At 44.4% G+C, this 22,318-nt stretch overlaps 1 protein-coding gene across 1 annotated transcript in view; it reads right to left on the bottom strand.

Moving 5' to 3' along the window:
* LOC126533152 (U4/U6.U5 tri-snRNP-associated protein 1) overlaps window positions 1-22,318 on the bottom strand; it is a 40,115-nt gene that overhangs the window by 10,870 nt on the left and 6,927 nt on the right. Inside the window, exons 4-14 of the mRNA XM_055071866.2 lie at window positions 21,082-21,244; window positions 17,836-17,938; window positions 16,340-16,414; window positions 16,178-16,274; window positions 11,635-11,774; window positions 10,487-10,559; window positions 10,321-10,394; window positions 8,354-8,413; window positions 7,542-7,660; window positions 1,791-1,885; window positions 1,573-1,700 (exon numbers count right to left, since the gene is read on the bottom strand). Of these exons, the coding sequence (XP_054927841.1) occupies window positions 1,573-1,700; window positions 1,791-1,885; window positions 7,542-7,660; window positions 8,354-8,413; window positions 10,321-10,394; window positions 10,487-10,559; window positions 11,635-11,774; window positions 16,178-16,274; window positions 16,340-16,414; window positions 17,836-17,938; window positions 21,082-21,244 (1,127 nt within the window). The remainder of the gene's footprint in view (window positions 1-1,572; window positions 1,701-1,790; window positions 1,886-7,541; window positions 7,661-8,353; window positions 8,414-10,320; window positions 10,395-10,486; window positions 10,560-11,634; window positions 11,775-16,177; window positions 16,275-16,339; window positions 16,415-17,835; window positions 17,939-21,081; window positions 21,245-22,318) is intronic.

Raw genomic sequence — 22,318 nt, 5'->3', positions numbered from 1 at the left:
CAATGCACTTGGCCACTCATAAAGCTAAGAAAACACTTAATTTCAGTTTCAAGAAAGCCCCAGCTGCTACTTTGTTTCCTTCAGTTGCTGCCATGACCCCTTGATATGTCCATACAAGAGCTTTATTCTTTCCCGATTCTTTTCAACCCACCTAAGGCAATACAAACAGCACATATTTATATGACCACATACAACATGGTATTACATATGCCTTTACAAGCATGTCATGTGACTTCAACAGCGACAACAGAGAATTGCAGTATTTATTTGAATATAGATAAACCTTTCCTTTCTTTTTTAGAAAGTGCCACCCAAATTGAGCTATAGACCTATATTCGTGACCAAACAAAGAATTTCAACCTATATGCGTGAAGAAACCTCGCAAAAGTACCAAGCTAACAGAGTTCCTCCGCCACAAGGCCAGTCTGGCTTCAAGAAATGTTGCATATCCAATGCACTCAATGACACTGAGGACAACATCATTTGGGGTGCCAAGGAAAACTTCTCTGGCAGTTCCAACAAGGATGCAGCTTGTGGCGTCGACTAGCGCAGTCTAGCGGCTCGAGCTTATGGTAAATAAGAGTGTGTCATGTTCAAAGCTTTTCACTTTTCTAATAAACTATGGGTTGAGCTATATTTGAATCATTTCTTTTATCTCTTGGCAAGCTCAATATACAAGGGTCGCCCTATATTCATGCTCGACCCATTTTCAAGTAAATACAGTGAGTGTAAACTACAGACAATCTCAACAGTGGGCTAATGAGCTGTAATAATAACTTGACTGATGTCCAAAAAATGAACTGAAAGCACGAAAGTCTAGTAAATGCCTTGGATGTTGCACGAGTGCATTAAATTAGCATGTCTGTCTATAACAGCGAGATCAGACAAAATCAAATCACAATGGCCATGGACAGTTACTAGCCTGACATACCTTCCCTGATGCAACAACCAGCATTCAATAAAAACTCGTGGACTCCGAACAATCTAATTAAGCAACAGATAACACCCGCACTACATCATAAACCCCAGTGAACAATAAACAGCAGTGAGCAAAAAGCATGTTTCAGCCTGCTTAAGCCCTTTAACTGCCGATGACAAGATAACTCGGCATCACAACAAGCGACCTCTGGTGCCAACAACATGTTAACCTGCCGTGAATGTTTGGCAATTTCTGCACACGTGTATGTGTTAAGTTCTTTGTAATTCTGACAAGAAAATAATACACAATGTGTTCATCTCATACTGCCCTATCATACTCATAATCAGTCATTACCAACTAGCCCGGTTTTCAGTTCTATTGTATGCCCACTTTTTGTGAGCAACACCATACACAACGTCAGCACATTTTGCTCTGTCATAAATTGACAATAATGTTGATGACACCAGACAACTTTAGTATCAAATCAAAATATTTTGTGTTTCCCAATTGTCATACACGCTCAGCGAGATCCTTTCACATGCGAGATGCCTGTGGTACATTATTTTTCTGCAAATGCGAATATGTGTCGGTACTTGTTTAACAACAAGCGGCGGCAAGACACAACTACCATGCTGTGATGAGGGCACACCCACCTTCTGCAAAGAGCTGCCCTCGGCAAGGCGCAACCGCCGCGCTTTCGTTAATGCAGCTTCCAGAGCTTGATCGGTGTCATCCTCTTCTACTGCCACACCGGTCAAGTCTTCGTCAGGTCCAATCATGTCTAAAGAGACGTGCAAACGTGAGAAACGTGTAAATTTTAGCAAAGCAAAATACTTCTTTTGCACACACAGCGGCCAACAAATACACTCACCATCCTCCTCAGGAGGCTTTCTGGCCTCATCAAAGAACTGCTGGCTCTGGGGGTTCACGAAGACGGGCTCTGTGAAGTTGTTCTCACGGCGCCGTCTACGACAAGAAAAGAGAGCAATGCGTAACTGTCATTTTGTCAAACTAGAACATGGAGAAAGGCTCCTCAGCATAACTTGAAGCCCCTAAACAATGGTCGTTATCCAAAATCGGCACAGTCAACCTCCAGTGAAACTTCCACTGAATGGATAAAAAATGAAAACTTCCGAGATCAATGTCCACGGAAATTGCACTTCGGTTCATACAGAAACACAAATGCATTCTGGCACATTAGTATGGGCAAACACATGGAGTGTTTGTTACTACCATTTATTCGATGAAGATTTATGACAGCGAAGATTATTTGAAGCAAGTTTTGTCAAGTGTGGGAGGTTAAAAATTGGAAGAGATGTTACGATGTTGGTGCGCATTGCTACTGTACATCTTCACAACAGCGTATCAGCAGTAAAGATAAACAAGGCCTTGTCCACACACTCTATCCTCAAGCTATTGCTGCTTCACCGTGCAAAACGCTGCTTAGTCCCATGTGTTTCTCAAATTTCCTTTCGACACTTAATTACTTTGTGCTTCTCGGTGTTCAGCTCTAGTATTGAGACATCATGCCAAGGAGAAGCCACGCATTCGCAGAGCCACTCACACTGTTGCACTGGTGCGTCCTGCCAGAGCAACTGTAAACCGTGAAGTCTTCTACTAACATACACCAAAAGCACAAGAGTAATGTGAAAATTAAGCACTGCCCAAAAACACGAGCGAGGAAAGACATGCACAATGTGCCTATGCCACAGGCACACTTGTATGACGTAAAACATAAAGATATTTTTCATCCCATCGTGTGGGCACCGGCTGCAGCAACTGAAAGTGACACACAAAACTTGACAATCAACATGCCAGTCACTTTTGTCCTCCATCTTCACAGGACATGCTTGTGCAATTTGTCATGCACAATTTAAGTTCGCACACTTGGAGTGAGCACCTAATATGAGCAAAGCAGCCACAGTTCTCATCAGTTGCGTGCATGGAGCATCGATTTAGTTACACACATGTAACACATTTTCTTGAGGATGAAATGAACCTGGTTCATTGTATTCCAATGCAAGGTCGTTCCAGAAGCCTGACGCAAAAATTCGAAAGTGAATTAGCAATTTTTCAGGCACTAAGCACAGGTCCAAAGCACATGTCAGTGCGAAAGGTGGCTCGGCATATGTTTCAAGTTCAAAGCAGTGCACCACTTAAGGCTGCCGTCCAGACGAATAATTTAGAGCATAAGAATGTGCTGAGTCTTCACTGATTCACAGCAATACAATGAATGTTGCTGTTCATTAATAACTACACGATGAAGGTAATTTCTTCCATTTCAAAGGCCCAAAAAGCTGCATGGCCATGATGGCTGAGTCTGTCAACGTACAACTGTCTCGCAACTGCCCTGTCTGAAAGACAGCGGATGCAGTTAGTGTTGTCTGAACACTATGGCAGTTAGTGTTGTCAGAACACTATGCATGATGAAAATCACCTATCAGCGTTCCTTATGACCTCACTTAGAATAAAACATCAGACTCGTGCTTCATTATTATTCAACAAATCTTTGATCATAACTATTGCTGTAAACAGGCAGGTTAAATTGGCTTACAACAGCAGCAGCCCTTATATACATGTGACAAGGTTAATGGTACATGTGACAAGGAACCACCAGCATAAATTGAAATGTGACCAGAAGATACCTACATTTTTCTTTAATTTTTTTTAAATTACCTGCATGAATTTTTCTGCTGGTAAGTGGCAACAAGTGAATTAAAGTAAAGGTCTGCCGCAGTCAGCTGTTCTTGAAGATACAAAAATCCTGAGTGTACATTTTTGTAACCAGCTATAAGTGGATAAAGTGTCTGTCACAATCACCATGCCACTAAATCAATGGAGGACCTTTTGATGGTCCCCAGCATAGATGTACGGCAGCGGAAACAAAAGTGAGTCAAATGTGAGTACATAAACGAGCAATTTTTCAGATGCTCGATCTTTTGTACATGCTTGATAACTTGTACTATTTTCAACCATATGTCACAGTGCTCTCTATATTTAGAAACATGCACCTTATGCATACAGCTGCTGTCTGCAACTTGTAAACCATGTCAATACAAACAGCACAAGGCAAAAGCATGCCAGCATACCTCAATGACCAAATGTGACCCTCACAGGGGCAAATAATATGCTAAGGTAACCCATTCTTCTATGTACATAGCTGTACAAGGGATACCTTTATTTTACCACTACATTCCAGAGTAAACCACAGACCACTTGTAGCGTAAGTTGCCGTAGTCGGGAATATCCGCACTATAACCAAAAATAATTATTTAAAGGCATGCTAAAGGCACATATTAAGCCAAGCTGTAATAGATTAGAGCTCAAGAATCTCTAAGGCGTCAATATTATCGCGAACAGAGCCTTAATAATAGAGAAATTGAGGTAAATGCAGGATATGATTAGAGACTCATTCTGGACATTCAAGTACTTGCCCGATGACGAAAGCACCCCTCAGTTAAATTCTGTCACTAGTACTTAACCACTTGTTCCACAGAACATCCTTGTATTGTATTATAAGACGAAATAAAATGCTACTTGTCCAGTTCTGTTTTACATTTAGAAAACAACTCATTGAAATTTCCCTCGACAACGATGCGGGTGGTCGAAAGGTTTCGTTTATGCTCCATTCCGCATCGCCCACGCTTTCGCGTTTCAGTAATTATCGCATAGTGCTGCACTATTTCTGCTGGCTCACAAAACTCGGACAAACTGCAAGTAGCAGAGAATTCAACTTCCATGCGATGTCACGGGATGCCCGAACAGTCTGCGCCACTTCACCGAAAAGAAGCTGCAGTGGCGAATCCGCTGCTCTGTCGTGGCTCGGTGCTACCGTCTGTCGAGCGCCATTTTACTCACCTACGACAGCAAAGGGCGGTGATGGCGCATGCAACGTCACCACTCCCCCGGTTGGGTGGCGAGAGATTTGAATTTCGAAAAAGGTATTCAGACCCTTCAGATGCAATTTTCTCGTAAACTAAATCTCTTCTTGGCAAGAAACAAGCGTTGCGAGATTGCTGGAATAGTATTCAAACAGTCCACATCGACTTAGTATTTGCCTTTAACGTCCCTTTAAAGGCTGCAGATGTGCAATGCATGTAGACCAAGCAGCCATGCATATCTAAAAGATGAAGCATGCGACCGGAATGCTTGCGTCTATTTAAACTTACGAGCATCGAAAGATTAATGTCCAAGGGCTCGCTGTCTACGCATCAAACAGACAAAGTACAGTCGAATCTCATTAAATTGAACAAACTTAGTTCGAATTTCTGGTTTATTCATACTGACGCTGTGGTTCCATCAGTTATATGTATTCCAATGGGCGAAAACGCCCAGTAATTCGAACATGCAAGCATTAGCAACGGTTAATTCAAGCATACCGTGCTCAGACAATGCTTTCAGTAGCACGCCAAATCACATGGCAGCACCGCCAACCAGCATTGCTCTGACCCCGCCGTAAAGAAAAAGCTTAGGAGAGACCCCTCTTAGGAGAGAGAGGAGAAAAGAAAAACAAATGTGGTGGAAATTTCACCCTCTCTCAAATGGCAAGGTCACTGTTTCTGCGTTGCACCATAATATCCCAGTCACACTAGCGGCAAAACGCGCGCCGCAGGAGGGATCAGCCCTGGACTGATATTTCACGACTCGCCGCAGTGGTAAGCGAACCGCGAGCGGAGACTAATGAGAGACTGGCCCCTAGAGTGACGCACGCGCAGGAAACTGGTATCATGTGGACCCAACCGACCACTCCATTCGTACTAGCGTCTGGTTCAGCCAGATTGCTTGTTTTGCACTCTCATCTGCTCGCATCAGCTCTCGTTCGTTCTTGTTTTAGTTAGCTTGGTTTGGTCTCGTTTGCATTTCAGAAGGGAGTACACCAAGATGATAACGATCGGTGGCAACAATTTCTTCATCTTGATAAGACATGACTCACATTAAGAATGCAGGGCGAAGAACATAAACACAGCGCCAACTTGTCAGCAGATGAAAGAAAAAGCATGAGAGCATGCTTGCAGAGGGAAGCAGTGGCAGAGGCCCAGTCTGGCCTAGGCAAGTGTGCTGCTCCGGTGGCAGAGGTAATTTGTGCCATCCATCAAGCTGGCAAGAAAGCAAATCAACTTTCCACCCCCTTCCTCACAACTACGCTCCCCTCACCCTGCCTCTCAACTCCTCATAACTCCCTCATGTTCGACGGTCTCCGCACCGGCACCAGCTTAGCCCGCTCCCCAAAGTTTTGTATTGTGCCTTTATTGCAAAGCGAGCATTTCCCGGCGTGGGCAGTTTTGTGGCCCTCGTTCGTTGTGTGCTTGCATGCCACAATATTTCCCGACTCGCACCGTTCGTGCATCGTGTTGCGGCGCACTAATACTACAAGAACAAGCCCTTTTTTAATAAATCGAACGTCTTTAATTCGAACGAATTTCTGGGCCCCTTCGAGTTCGAATTAACGAGATCCGACTGTACAAGAAAAAAGAGACAGAGAAGAAACCTGCTCAATTATTGGAAATTCCCCGCGGCACTGCCGCCTACTCCACAGTGAAATCTTGGACACCGTATGGTGTCTCGTTTGATTTCTCGGACTGTCAACAACGTCTCGCCATAGTCACCATGTTTCGACAATGTCGAAAACATGGTGACCACAGACCAAGTTGCCGCTATTCAAGCATTGCATGTGCCACTCATGCCCTCACTTTTGTTATCAAGGTGGTTCCTCCGCTTTCCACAGTGCTGTGCAGCCACTGCGACACGCTTCATTGACTTGGCACCAAACCGCAACTTTAGCCGCCGGCTTCTGATAAGGCGTGCTGGTTAGGCCTAGCCAGTGGGGGTGTCGGGCAGCTTGCCATCGCGGGAAGCTCCCCCTTGATATGTTTGTACCCGTAGACGATTACACAGAGATTGGGTATGCAATCCTGCACACGGGCTGAACTGACAGCAGCACATGTGAAGCAAAGTTTGCTTTCTGGGTGACCAGCCACGGCAACTACTGCAAACACTTATGAAGTTTGTATGTGCGCATACTGGTAGGAAAGGAGGAAGCTCGCATGTGGACCTAAAAGCCCCAAACTAAATTTGTGGAACACCATTTTAACTTACAATGGTCAATGTTGCACGCACGATAGCTGCACTTGCAGAAGACAACCATCACGAACAGGCGCACAGAAACTGAAGCCGTGTTCAGTGCAAAGCGCGCGCTGCTTGGCCGAGAAAAAGGTTCTCTGCTGTCTAGGCAACCACCATTAGTCCACATCGCGCTGCCTAAGCTTCTTCTTTCTTTTTTGGTCTCTTGTTCATTTGCTCCACGTCTCATTCTCACCCGCGTTGCCTCCCCTCTCATCAGCCAGTGCACCCTGTTGAAAAGCACGCTCATTAACACACTTGTCTGTGGGATTTTCCTGCCCGCAGAAGCCGCATTATAACAGGTATTTTGCATCGCGCAGCTGCACTACAAGCAGTAAGCATAACATGGAGGGTAAATCGGGAGTCAGAAAAGGCCGTATTATAGCCAGTTATTCACTATAAACGGTTACATTATAGGTGGTCTAATATGTAAAAAAGCTGAAACTACATTATACACAAAACTTGACTGCCTCAAATGCAAGAAAACTCAGAAGCACACTACCGTGAACCGTGGTCCTTTCTGTCATCTTCGTGTCCAGGGAGTGGAGCAAGGTCATCCACCTTGAAGGTCTCACGTTTGCGCGTTTTCCTCACTTTCTTCTTTGTCTTCTTAAATGTTGCCTGGGGTAAAAGTACACAGCACTTATTCTAGGACAGAGAGCTCAGCGCACAAAGCATCCCAAAACAAGCTAGCAAACACAATTATAGAGTTGGAGTGTCTACATACGCTGAACGAGAAGGAAAACCGAGGGGTTCGATTTCTGTTAACCACAACACTGTAAAGCCAGCAGGCAATGAAGCCAAGAAAAGCATATGGGCAATTAGGCATAGGGGCGTTAATTGATAGTGGTGTTGATTAGACATACCAGCTTCCTTTACTTCATTTTCCGAAAATGTATGTAAAAAAAATAAGTTCCTCAGATTTTGCAAAACAGAGCTATCAGTGGCTTCTACATGATTCAAGGAATCCAATAAGGCCAACCTTAATGCTCCGTATAGCTTAGAACAAGAGTTGCGATACTTCGAAGAAGTCTTCCAGAAAAACATTCTGCTGAGAGTCGAACAAGGAGAGCAAGCTAGCATAAAATTTGAACCAAATGAGATAATAAAATAGGGCTTCAAATTCAGTTGTAAGCACATAAAATTACACATATCTGCAAGTTTTCAGCATCACAACTCTATCAATACAGACTTTTTAAATTTTGCCCTGAGACCAAGCTCCTGTAGGCATAATATCAGATCACAGTGAAACTCATCGCAACACAATGTTTGACATGACAACAGCTGGAGAAAAGAAAACAATAGATTGCTTACCATCTCATCAGGAGTGAGGTACTCAGTGGCAATCTGAGGGGCAGGCATGACCAGGCTGTCCTACAGAGTGAAGCATAGTGAATGCGGTCAAACTATGACCAAATAAAGAATACAGATGCACAGGCTTCAAAACATGGGGCCCACACTTCTTCACGCCACTATTAAACTATGCATTCGTAGACCTATATACAATGTATTTGACAGCCTAACCAATTAGCTATAAACTTCAATGTCTTGTACTGATTCTGAACTCTAACGTACCTCTGGGAAGGCGACAGTCACTGCTCATTCAGATGAGTGTGCTGACTGCATTAATGAAACTGAAACAGGTCACATAGAAAATAATTTTTTTGTTAATTACCCAAGCTTCCCAGGTTTCTGCCAGTTATTTAAGCAAAGTTTCCATGACCGAAATAATTGGCAAGCTTTAGAGGCGCTTTTTGTCGAATTGCAACTATAACAAGTTTCCTGATGAATCTACAAAAAAAATAATTGCGCAGGAACAAGCGATGATAACTGTCAATGTAAGCAGACAGCGAAACGCTTCTAGAAAGCTAATAACTTTTTAAGAAAATGATGCACTTGAATCCGCATATTTGTTGCAGTGAGTACAATTCGGTATTGTTTGTTGGCGGATTGCGTAATTTCATATAGAGCAGAGTCGTGAACCAGAACATCTGTAGTGGTAGTAACCGTGCGCACGGCAAGTGCGTCTTGAACGGCTATAATAGAAGGCAATCGGCGACGAACGTACCCTGAGCCCGCACCCTTTAAATCAGCACCTTTCATCAGCAGTGAAAATGCTACCACCACCTACCACGAAAAATGGGTAAAAGAAGCAAAGAAACCTATTCGCTTTAAAAACAATGGGAGGAGAGAGGATATGATACTATGCAAAAACAACCAGGACTTTCCTACCCTACATGCCATGTTTGTGGAAGAAGCATAATCTATTAGGAAAGTCCTGTCACTGAAACGGAGCTTTTAGGCAAAGTCAACATAAGTTTCATTTAAATGTCCGTTTTACTAGGGTCATTTTTTTTTCCAGCAAGGTGCAATTTTTTTACAGAGCAGTTGGAAATTCCACAATTTCCCACAGGAGTCGGCATAATAGCTGAGAGCACGATCGGCAGCATGGCATGTTCAAATTAGCCGTCACAAATGCTCAGGTGTTCGAATTACTGGCCATTTTCACACATTGTAATACACATAATTGTGACAGGACCACAGTGTTCGGAAAAACCTGAAATTCGGATTAAGCAAGTTCTAATTAACGAGATTCCACTATATGTCATGAGTGCAGGCAGTGTGAAAGGTTACTCTAGCTTCCACAGCATTGCCAACTAAAGAGTAAAACAATGCAGAGAGATATTGTAAAATGGTAACACAGAGTCACACAGAGAGGGCCTGTACAAGATGGTACAAGGACGTAACAGTTGTGCTCATCGGGGGCTGCTTCAGTTTTATGGGTGAAACTGGCCAGAATTCATTTGCGTTGCAGAAATTAGCAACATTCGCTTGTCGAATGTCTGGAACTGGTTATGAATTTCTCGGATGGCAGACTCTGAGTATTGCATTAGGGCCAATTGTACAACTCTTTCAGTTAAAGATTAGTATAATTTTCTCCATTACTTATAATAGCTACTTCGAGTCACATTAAAATGTCTCTGTGGTAAAATCAATCCGGATGAAATTGCTCAACTGTTGCACTTTCCTTATCTTCCGCGCCTTTACTACACCACCCTAAATATTGAATGAAATATATATTAAATTCTAGGGTTTTACATGCTAGGACGACGATTCTGATTATGGGCACACCATAGCGGCAAGGGCTCTGGATTAATTTTGACCACCTGGGGTTCTTTAACGTGCCCCTAAATCTGAAGCACACAACCATTTTTACATTTCACCCCCATCAAAATGCGGCCGCCACGTCTGGAACACCCTTTTGTATGCATCATACTTGCCTTCTGCTTCTGCTTCAGCTTCATCCGCACCATCTGCAGCTCCTTTTCTTTATCTGCCTCAGTTGGACCCGCACCTGAAGGAGAACAACCACAATGTCACATAACCTTTCCACTACAGAACAACATCATTTCAAGACAAACTGCACTTGCAAGTGTGAAAACTTACCAATGGAGAACTTTTCCTGCTTGACGCCTTCAATCTCTTCATCATACTTGTACAGAAGAGATTTCTTCTTTACCTAAGTGCAGGATAAGAAGCGAACTATAGAAAAAGGTAGACTCCTATTTGAAAGAGCTCAATCATCGACAGTGCACAGTGATTCAAGAAGCTTCCGTATCAAGCAAGGCTAGGATTACAAGGATAAATAGCATTTTTCGGGTGCAATTCCCTATCACAATGTGCCTCCAAAGGCCATTGTTCTTAATAAATATTGCAATACTTCTGGCACTGGTAAAAGCCATGTTTCTTCTTTTGACAACTACTTTTTAGCTTAATGTACCTTGTACACTTTTGTTCTTTAATGTAGCGTACAGTATTGCGCAGACTTTTTTACACAGTAATAATCTGAAATGACTAATTCGGAATAACTTCTTTTCCTCTAACTTCTGCACAGCTTTATACAGCTGGGACGCTTTGACTGTAAATATTATAGCTTTCAAAAAGCACACAACTGACTGCTTGCGTTTCAAGACTCCCTTCCCTGTTAAGAGGAAGGTGGGGGATATACATGCACACATTGATAAGCTCGGATGCGAACTTTTGTCACCGCTATACAACTTTGTGTACGCAAAGGGGTGCACGCTAGACATGAAAAACAACCAATATTGTAACCCACAAAAAGAAAATTTAGCTTGTACTGCAAACATTTCACAAGGATGCAACGATTACCAGAAAATAAAAGTTTGAAAAATATCTGTCATGTTGTACTACGCTGTGAAGTTGAAAGAAGAGAGATACAACTGTGGGCAAGTTTATCTACCTCAGACTCTAACAGTTGTGTGCCAAATGGTCCAGATGCTCAGAATGCCCGCATCTTAATTTTCTCAAGTCAACTTTATGGTTAAAACTTTGCCCTAACTTTTTTTATGGGTAAGAGTACAGTCACGCAAAAAGGGCATACGTTTTTCTAACAGTAGAAGAAGCCAAAAATTATTTTTCAATGTGGTAGAACCGTCGCACCTGCATTCGCCCTGACTTAATAAGCACAGGTAGTTTAGACAAATAATCCTTTCAATAATGGGTACAAACACATGAAACAACACGGCCTTTTTTTAACAAGTTCTAGGTATACAAAAGTGATTTCACAAACTTACAATTCCGAACTCATCAACTTCAGTGTCATCGTAAGGTTGATAACCAGGCTTGCCCTTGCGGTTTTCCACATTTCGCTCTGCTTTTTCGGCTTCCACTAAATTGACATTTTCGAGCACATCATCTCCTTCGTCAAGGACACCTACAAGGTAGACAAGGTAGCAAAGTGACCGCAAACAGCCCTGTTAAAACAGACAAAGGTAGACAAACTTTTTTTTCTTTTTATTCATCCGGGTCGCCACATGGAAAAATAGTCTCAAAACAGAGTTACAAGAACGGAGTAACCTTCACTTTTGCACTCAAACAATGTTTTAAGCATGAAAGAGATAATATGGCTCATAAGAATGAAGAGATGGAGGCAGTGAGAACGAAGTCAACTAACTTACATTCTATATCATTAAACAGCTATGTTTAATGTCCCAAAACTACACAATAGCTGATGAGGGATGCCTTAGTGGGGGGCTTTAGGTTAATACTGACCACCTGGGGTTTCTTAATGCAAACTGAAATCAGTGTACACAAACATTTCTGCGTTTCACCTCCATCAAAATTCAGATAGGCAATACTGTTCAGTGTATCACAATGATATCTGCAGTCGAATGAAAGAAAAGTGTTTATAGCTGTTTGTTGGCCAGGGCAATATGAGCTGTGCCACTTGCGAATGTGAGTCTCCGTGCACCAAGATGACCATGATTACAGTTCCAGATGCCTTTTGCTGTAGAATTATGTCTGGCCAATGTGAGAGAAAATGTGAAATGTGTGGGGTTGCGCGACCCTCGCGCCTCCCCTGATGTTTTTCCCGCATAGCGCGTCTCCTGTAGTGCGGCTTCGCCGCACACGCGGCGGTCCGAGTGGTACAGGCGCAGTCCGAGAGATGGCGCTAGTGTTGCGCGGCTGCGGGGTTACCCTCGGCGGGAGAGACAAGGCGCGCTCTCTTGGGTTGGAGACAGCAAGCAGCACGGACGTGCCGTGCCGCGGGTGGAGCGACCCTTTTTCCCGGCGGGTCGGGCGCACGGCGTGGACGTCCCACGCGCGCGCGGCGACCCATGCTTCTGCGAGACCGCCTCGCGTGGCGGCCTTCGAGCGCGCCTCCGTTGGCGTGACCGAACACGCGAACGACCAGGCGTTGGGATCCAGCATGGGGCGAACATATTCGCTCGCTCGCGGTGAGTCGGACTTCTAGATTTGTCGCGCGCCCATCGGCATGTTTTGTGGATAGCCACTCGGCTAGCAGGCATGGATCTATGAAAGGTGCAATAAATGCCCTTGTGACTGTTTGCACTACTGTGTTGTCGTTCCTTTGTCCCAAGAGTACGGAGGAGAAACCCTGTATCTCCCACATCTGGCTGCCCAACGTGGACCTCTTGGGGCATCGGACGATAATTTTAAGTGTTGCTTCGTTCAAGACCTTTGTTTGAACCGAAGCGTAGGCCTAGCGTGGATTTTGATCGCTAGCGTCGGCGGCGTGCTTTCTTGAGCGAGGCGACGGTGGCTGTAGTGTGTTATAACTTATCAGCATGCTAAGCCTTTTCGCAAGTGTTTTTTTTTTTTTTTAATGACATTCGTCGGTACGAGAGCCACGTGGTCTGCATCCTGGGAGAGCGAGGCTGAGTGCCCGCGGAGCAGTGGCAAGCCTGAAGCGAGTGAGTACGGAAGCCTCGTGGGTGGTCCGAATTTCTTATGTAAATAGCTTCTTCTATCTCTTTGACTCGGATGAAGTCGCGGCTCAGGGAGCCGGGTGGCCGCGGGCCACGGGTGCCACGACGGGCTGACTGGTATTGCGGCCTGGCACCGGGCGCTCCGACACCGTCTGGGACGGTGGGCGCCGTCAACTCGGATGCTGTGTGCACCGAGCGGAGTAGGACCACCTCACAGAGCTAACGTCTCCTCGCGGCTGCCTGTTCTGCGCCCATTTTGGGTGTTGTTTTTGGATGCCGGTTGTTGTCAGGGTAGCGACGATTTAGGCCTAAGGCTTGACGAAGCTGCCTGTCGCACGTGGAGGGACACAACCTGGTGGACCGTGGCGTTGAGGCGTTGCAATTTGCTTCCCTCATTCTAGGTAGCCTCACACGAATTGAAATTACTCGTTCGACTCAAGAAAGCGAGCTTCGTTCACGTGAACTTAGCATCTGAGTAGCTGCCCGATCTTTTGCTAGCCGAGTTGAACATCGTACCACGTGGGCGATGCGCATGCAGAATTCCTCTCCCTTGCACTACTGTAGTGTTTGCCGAGTGTGTTGAGTCTACGCAGCGTCATTGGAGTCACCCCGGGCGATGGTGATGCTGTGGCCAGTTCGGCGCAGCGACTTCGGCGGCCTCCTGCATCCAGCTCACAACCCTCGGCGGCGGACAAAGGAGCCAGCGGTCACCGACAGCTACGGCGGCTCTTGCCAGCAGGGCGCGTCGGCGCGAGCGACGCTTGCTCGTACCGACTGCTGCGTCGTCGTCTCCGGAGTCCTGGCCTGGGATCGTGCCGTCGAGTCGCAAAGCTGCTGCTGTGACCGGCGGACGCCAGCGGTGTACCCAAGGACAGTCGGCTCGCATGTTATGGACAGCGTGTGGACATTTCCCCGGCGCGGCCACTGTTGCATGTACCACCTTGTTCGCGAAGCACGTGTTGATGTTAGACCGTGTCACATGTTTCGCCGGAATAAGAAGTGATTTAAGGTTGGGGGGATGTGGGGTTGCGCGACCCTCGCGCCTCCCCTGATGTTTTTCCCGCATAGCGCGTCTCCTGTAGTGCGGCTTCGCCGCACACGCGGCGGTCCGAGTGGTACAGGCGCAGTCCGAGAGATGGCGCTAGTGTTGCGCGGCTGCGGGGTTGCCCTCGGCGGGAGAGACAAGGCGCGCTCTCTTGGGTTGGAGACAGCAAGCAGCACGGACGTGCCGTGCCGCGGGTGGAGCGACCCTTTTTCCCGGCGGGTCGGGGGACAGCGTGGACGTCCCGCGCGCCGCCGACCCATGCTTCTGCGAGACCGCCTCGCGTGGCCGCCTTGGAACGCGCCACCGTCCGCGTGACCGTACACGCGAATGACCAGGCGTTGGGATCCAGCATGGGGCGAACATATTCGCTCGCCATGCGGTCGCGGTAAGTCGAACTTCTAGATTTGTCGCGCGCCCATCGGCATGTTTTGGGGATAGCAACTCGGCTAGCTGGCATTGATCTATGAAAGGCGCAATAAATGCCCTTGTGATTGTTTGCACTACTGTGTTGTCGTTCCTTTGTCCCAAGAGTACGGAGGAGAACCCGTATCTCCCACATCTAGAAGTTCGACTTACCGCGACCGCATGGCGAGCGAACCCCATGCTGGATCCCAACGCCTGGTCATTCGCGTGTACGGTCACGCGGACGGTGGCGCGTTCCAAGGCGGCCACGCGAGGCGGTCTCGCAGAAGCATGGGTCGGCGGCGCGCGGGACGTCCACGCTGTCCCCCGACCCGCCGGGAAAAAGGTTCGCTCCACCCGCGGCACGGCACGTCCGTGCTGCTTGCTGTCTCCAACCCAAGAGAGCGCGCCTTGTCTCTCCCGCCGAGGGTAACCCCGCAGCCGCGCAACACTAGCGCCATCTCTCGGACTGCGCCTGTACCACTCGGACCGCCGCGTGTGCGGCGAAGCCGCACTACAGGAGACGCGCTATGCGGGAAAAACATCAGGGGAGGCGCGAGGGTCGCGCAACCCCACAAATGAGAAAACTTTTTTTCACGCCTCAAGCAAAATTCACTCAGATTAAGATTTCTGGGTCAAAAGCTGAAGGGTTGGTGCGTTTAACAAGCTATTTCATGCAGTTTAATCTGGAGAGCCTTAATGCTTCATTCAGGTCACAACATCGTCAAAAAGTGAATTTTTGCCAGATTTGGTAGTAATTTTCTGGAAAAGTACTTGATTTCATAGTCAATCAATATTTTTAGCACGAACTATAGCAAGTGGAAGAAATAGCAAGAAATATTGTTGCTGAAACGTAACCGATCTTTATGCACAATATTTCTGAATATACACAATTCTTTTGTCTTTTTTAATGAGCCAATAAATTGCAAAAAATTTATAAATATGTACATCTAGACATTACACGAAAGAACCACGTCAGTAGAAGATTCTAAAATAATATTTGTCATTGTACCTAGTTCTGTACTTGGTTAAAAAAATATTTACCTTCGACCAACTTTTTTTTTTCTTCACGGATCAGCAAAAAAATGTTTTTCTAGAAAAATACTTTGGTCAAACCTCATTAACACATTCAGCAACTAGCCCAATTTTTTCCAAGAGAATTGGCGATATTCACTTTTGGGGTCTGGTATGTTTTTCATGGAATGACCCTATTGCCAAATCAAACACACACCACTAATGTACTGCTTCAACCATCTAACAGCATGAAAACATTTCCACTTTTTAATGCCTACCATTGTCAAATTATGCCTCCATGACTAAAAAACATTGAATGCAAACTTTAATTAATGCTTTGAAATCATCAATGTCAGTGGCAGCAATAACCTTATGTTCTTCTGTTCCAATAACAGCTGTCCTCAAATGAGAAACATTTGTTGTTACCTTGATCCTTCAATGTCAATATGACAGACTGGCCTTCCTTGAACCGTTCTGTGCTGTGCAACACTTCAAGTCCCTTAAGGTGCTTGGCTGTGTACTCCTGAGAGAGAGAAGGAGTGCATGTCTCAAAGCGTCAAACATCAGCTCACAGTAGTCTAAACTTACCCTGACAGGCTTAAGTTCTTCCTCAACAATCTTTCCCACGCCAAACTCCTCATCCATCTCTTCCAACATCTTTGCCTAAAAGAGAAAGAAAAGGTCACAAATTGTTTATCAGTTTCTTTCATCACCAACCCCCCATCATATGTACATTTGCAGATTGTCGCCTAACTGGAAGCATTCCATGATTTCTTTTTTAATAGTTACCTACACCGCAGTGAGCTCAAGAAATCCAAAAGCAACAGACTCCTCTTACTGCCCCCATTACAAACACCAAGAGAGGACACTTTACTAATATACCAAGAACAAACACATACCCTATGTAGCAGTGCTATTCGACACCTCTTTGAGAACAGACCAAGCAAACTAGCATTGTGTAGCAAATACCCCAATGCAGTTCATGCTTACTGAGAATGCCCCAGAGGACTCCACATTTTATAAAATCTTGCTCACACAACCCGCTCTCCCTCCAGTAAACCTGGGAGGGCTGTACCACTCCACCTCAAGAGCTATGCATGACACTACAGCCACTGCTGGTGGCCCAGACAAAACACGTCAAGGAGTTCAGACTTGGCACCATGACCAGGAACCCAGCTGAACTTTAAGAGAGGCAAAAGTTGTTCAAAAATAAAGTTTCTCACTCTCTTACATGCTGATATAACTTTTATGTCCTCTTACCACCTACTAGTATCTGTCATTATTATGGCTTCATGGCAATGAAGCGCCATTGTACAAACCTGTGCTTTGTGGAAGTTACACAGCTTCATTCTTACTGCTGTGGCCCTGGCTGTATTGTGCACATTACCACGCAAATTATTGAATAAATATATCAACAACTTGATGAGGTTACACTGAACTGAAGGCTGTACTTGAAAACCTAGCTAAACAGCACCAAGCGGTAAACCTCAACACTGAAAAAAAAAGCCATTTGCAGTACTAGAAAATAATTTATTTCAGTCCATACTTACAGTGCACTCATTGTTTATATCCTTCCTTATTCATAATCACAGTTTTTTTTTTTTTCTGTTGATGATCATGATACAATACTGCATGCCTTTGAGTTCTGACGACACCAAGAATGATGCGCTAAATGACTTCCACACATGTGAAAGCCTTCAGGCATGCTAGAAATTGCATTTTCAGCTATTATGAGCAGTGATGGGCATCATAAAATGTGGGATAATAGGTGATCATCTAAGCATATAAAAACTACTAATTAATGTTAATTTACTACATTAGAATATGTGCTTCCCCTGCACAAGTGATGAAACTCGAGGCTTAGATCAGTCCCTCCCAATTTTCTTCATTTAATAAACAAAAGCTACCATCTCTTTTGAAGTACTACCTCTTCCTAAGCATGCAGAGAAATGCCATTTGCTTCATTTAATATTTTCACACAAAAAGCCTTCATAGCAGAGTGGGACAAACAAGGCTCATTAAACACCAATGTATCTCCAAGAAAATTTTATGCCGGCATGGAATCTGCATGAAATCGAACTTACTCTCTTCTCAGCCTTTTCTTTTTCTTCTTGAAGCTTGCGGCTTTTCCGAACCCATTGCAAGGCATCGTCATCCTCATCGCTGTCCCCCAGGCCTTTCATCTCTCTAGAATGTGACAGTGTCTGGATATAGATAAGACAGTGCACTAGCAAGGAAACACACTCTGGGCAGTCACATTTAACTCTTTCTTTACCACTAGAAATGTGATCATTTTTGGTGCTTTTATGCATATTTCATGACTTATTAGTTGTAACGTATACCACGATACATTAAATTGTATCCTGATCATTGGTTTTTTGAGTGGAAGTAAAGCAGAAATAATTGCTCGAAGAGCTAATTGCTCGAAGAGTATGAATCAAGGTAATAATTTACTATTTTTAATATAAGTACTAAAATTAAAAAGAAACTGAAATATACAAAATATGCACCTTGATGCTAGTTTATAATCCCTTCCCCTCACCCCTCAAATTTTGTTAACATATATGGTGACTCTGCTCTGCAAACATCATAGTCACGAAAGTGAGTAGCCCACCCATACAAGCAGCATCAGTGGAGATAGCATAGCCCTTTTACTTAAAAAAATACTACTCATTGGCCTCCAAAGCCAGCGAATCGCCGGGCATAAGAACAAGGGCCGTTATTGCCAAACCTAGTGATTCGCCGGGTCGGTAGTAATGTTGGTTGAAAGAGCTATTCATAGATGGGGCAACAGCCAAACTACGCTGAACAAGTTTAGAGTTGCTGTCAATAGATGGCACCAGGTGTGCACATCAAGATGTGATTTGATTTTCTTTATATATATATATTTGTAGAACATTTGCGCATGTGTAGCACGTGTTCAGACACATGTGCCTTGAAGTAGTGCACTGGGCGCATTTTCCACATCCTACTCTGCCAAATCTTGGCAAACAATAATCATCATAGCAGTGCAAAGTGCGCAATGCAATAAGTGTTGGGGGAAAGAACGCCAACAGGCAAGAGTGTCAAAAGTGCGGTGTTGCTCCCCACATGCCTAAGTGTTTCAAGCTTTCCCACGAAAAAAATTAATCTGTGTCTAGAAGTCAAGTTTCTGAACTGAAAAGTGCTGCTTTATATTGTATATAAACAATGATTTGCATTTCTGCAGTGTTAACTACTGTAGAGTACTATACACATAACGAGCATGACAACGGAAGTTTGCGTAGCACGGAAACGGGGGAAAAATCTGTATGGAGGTCTGTGCGGTGCGTATCATATTTGGTAGCCAATAGGTTTAAGGGATTGACAACCGGGGCCCTCAACCACCCTTCGGGTTTGGTGAAATAACACAGTCTGCGGGTAGCATACGCTGCTGTGAAGACCTGAGCCAAGTTTTGCTGTCATACACAGTGTGTGGAGCTCGCAAGTGGATCGCGAAGTCACCTTTCTCTCAAATGCTCTCTTTTCAACAGAGGGCCCTGTCTTCACTCTCTTCTGGACACTTTATTTCGTCATCGGATGCTTCATTTTGTAATTGTTCAGATGGCTGCTGCTGGCCGATAGCTGACTTCAAGCTGCGGTCGGTTACATGGCATGGATACTGCGGCCGCTGCGGGTTGTCGCCAGAAGCCCACTGGCTAAGAGCACTGCGGCTCGCTGATGGCAACCACGTTTGGCTTATGTTTAGTGCATCGTAGGCACCAAAGGAGGAAGTCATGGTGTCTGCTTTATCCAAAATGAAATTTGAACTGCGCGCCACGGTGACATATAGAAGGCAGAGTGTTGTGAGTACGCCCCACTACACCGTAGCCTTCGCAGTGCAAGGCATTGAAGAAGGAACAGGAGCACAGCAGAGGCTGTGTTTGATTGCCAATAACTCCGCTTCTGCTGAACGCAGTGAAGTACTTTTTACGGCAAAGTATTTCTAAATTAGCCTATTTTCACTTCAAATGCCTTTCTCCACTTTGATAAAAAGTGGTTCAGGGTCCCTTTTAATGGATTGGAAAGCTTACCAGTCAGAGTGTCTAATCATGAAGTGATAAACAAGCAGAAAGGGGGTTAACCGAGGGGCCCGATTTTTATTAGTGACATCATAAGAAGCCAACAAACACTGACACCAAGGACAACATAGGGGAAATTACTTGTGCTTAATGAAATAAAGAAACGATAAATTAATAAAAATGAAAGTGGATTAAAGTGGAATTAGGTGTATGGAAAGTGGACTTTAATTTCCATTAATTTATCGTTTATTTTTTTCATTAAGCACAAGTAATGTCCTCTATGTTGTCCTTTGTGTCAGTGTTTGTTGGCTTCTTATGATGTCACTAATCATGAAGTGGTAACACGGAAAACACCGTGGAACATTTTTTATCAGAATTTTTTTATCTGCAGTGGTGATGTAGTCGTTCACTGGAAGCATGCTGAAAACGGTGATAGGCGAGTGCAACAGCAATTATACGCCGTCATTACTGGGGGGCAGACGAGAAGTGTGGCTGTAACTGTGAGAAAGTATTTTGTTTATCAAATCCATATTCCTGCTATTCATGTTTTCCGAAGTGCTGTATATGCTCGAAACCACGTATACGTGTTGTTAGCGCGTATTCTATGCCCATGTGCACTCTTCGGCTATTGCTGATGTGATAGCCCGTGTTGGCTTTAAAAGAACGCTTGCATGGGCCCACCGCGCTCAGTATGTATCCTGCTTGCTGCCTGCCAAGCAGCAGGAATAAACATTCCTTCAATGTTACGTCTACATCACCCAGTCCCTGGATGCCTGACATGGCACAAAGTTTTAAAGTATTTCTGTGATAATAGCTACATGTTTTCATGGTTTCCTGTCCAACCAATCAGATCGAAAATGATATGACGCTTTTACACATGATACATTATGATACACAGTTCAGCTTGTTGCCGTAGCCTTGCGTGCACTTTTGACTTCCGAAGTGTAGAATAAAGTGCAAGTGTCCAATAATATTGCAACTGCAATTTTAAGCAGTAATTATGTTGTACTTAATAAAAGCTGACATACGTGCAGTAATCTCATAGACTATACAACCAAAGTACAAAGATTTCACTGCTAGGTCTTGCCACTTCCTGGTTTTCGAGACTTTCTTTGCCAGTTTAAAATTATAATTCCTACTTAAATCATAAACAGCATTCTGGATTCCCCCCCCCCCCCCCCATCGCTATAAATCATGGTCATTTCATTTCCATCAACGTCTCACAACACATTCTGGCCAGTTGTCAGTCCCTTTAACTTTGAGAACCCAGTGGCCGATAATTGCACTCACCTGTACTTCTCAGCAATTTTTCGCTTCTCTCGGTTTGCCGTGATCTTCTCCCTCAGCTTCTGTGCCTCCACCTTCTCTTGCATGTTCTCAGTCTTGACAAAGACCTCCTTTCGTTTCTCGCCTTCATCCTCATTGGCATCACCAAGTGGTACGTCTCCAAGACCTACAAACATGAAGAGCATTACTGATATCCCCATGCAAAAGCAACCTTCTTTAGTGGGACAAACAGGAAGCCTAAAGCATTAATTGGTTAGGACGCACTCGCACCAACGACTGAGAAAGGTTGTGCGACAGACCATGACTGGTGACCACAGGAGTGATTCATGACGAGAGATGACTATGACAGTGGCACCATAGCAAAAAGACGAGTGAACAGAAACTTCGGCCCATGTCAAAGAACTCTGAATGATTACAAGCAGTCAGTCGTTCTACATTGTGGCATTGTATGTACCCCTTGCATTATTTGACAAATTAAACCCCACCAATCATCAATGTTTAAACCAATGTGCCTATAGTGAGTGCAGCACCTTAGGTACTTTATCTGGCCTGACTTTTTTCAAGAGGAAGCTTTAGCTCGGGGCCAAATCTGATTCCCTTATTTATATCAAATATAAAATGCAGAAATTGGGACAACTGCCAGACCGATCTGAATTAAATTTGTTGCATTTGAAAGAAAAGGTTGAGTTATAGTGACTCTAGGAAGCAGAATATTCATTTAGTGTTTGTAAATTTTTAACAAATATTTCTAAAAATTAGTAGGGTGCAATAAAAATGGAAGCATCAAATTTCATAAATATTCACAACTCGCCACCAAAAACACATCACAGTTCTGTAAGCTGCAGCCATTAGAGCTTCTAAAGTGGACAAACCTTACATAATTAATTTACAGCTTACGTAAAATCCCTACAATGTCTACGAGGATTTTGCAGAAGTCCTACTAGCACAGTTTAAGCGGCATATTTCATTGCAGTAAGTAATAATCAATTTTGTCCACTTTAGATATGGTATTAGATGCAGTTTACAGAAGTGATAGCAATTTTCATTGCTGAGTTATACAGTTGTAAACGTGATAGGAGAGTTCTTGAAATTTTGTAATTTCTAGCAATATTCTGAAAAAAATTGATGGGCAAAAAATGTGCTTCCTACAGTCACTATATCTTAATGCTTCCTTTTAAGTGCAATACATGTCGTCAATATCAGTGCAGTGGTTGCCGAGAAAAAGAATCTCTTCAATCTC

The sequence above is a fragment of the Dermacentor andersoni genome, chromosome 7 (genome assembly GCF_023375885.2).
Source record: "Dermacentor andersoni chromosome 7, qqDerAnde1_hic_scaffold, whole genome shotgun sequence".
Lineage (NCBI taxonomy): Eukaryota > Metazoa > Arthropoda > Arachnida > Ixodida > Ixodidae > Dermacentor > Dermacentor andersoni.
The sequence above is the reverse complement of the archived record's forward strand: the minus strand, read 5'-3'. Positions and strand labels throughout refer to the sequence as shown.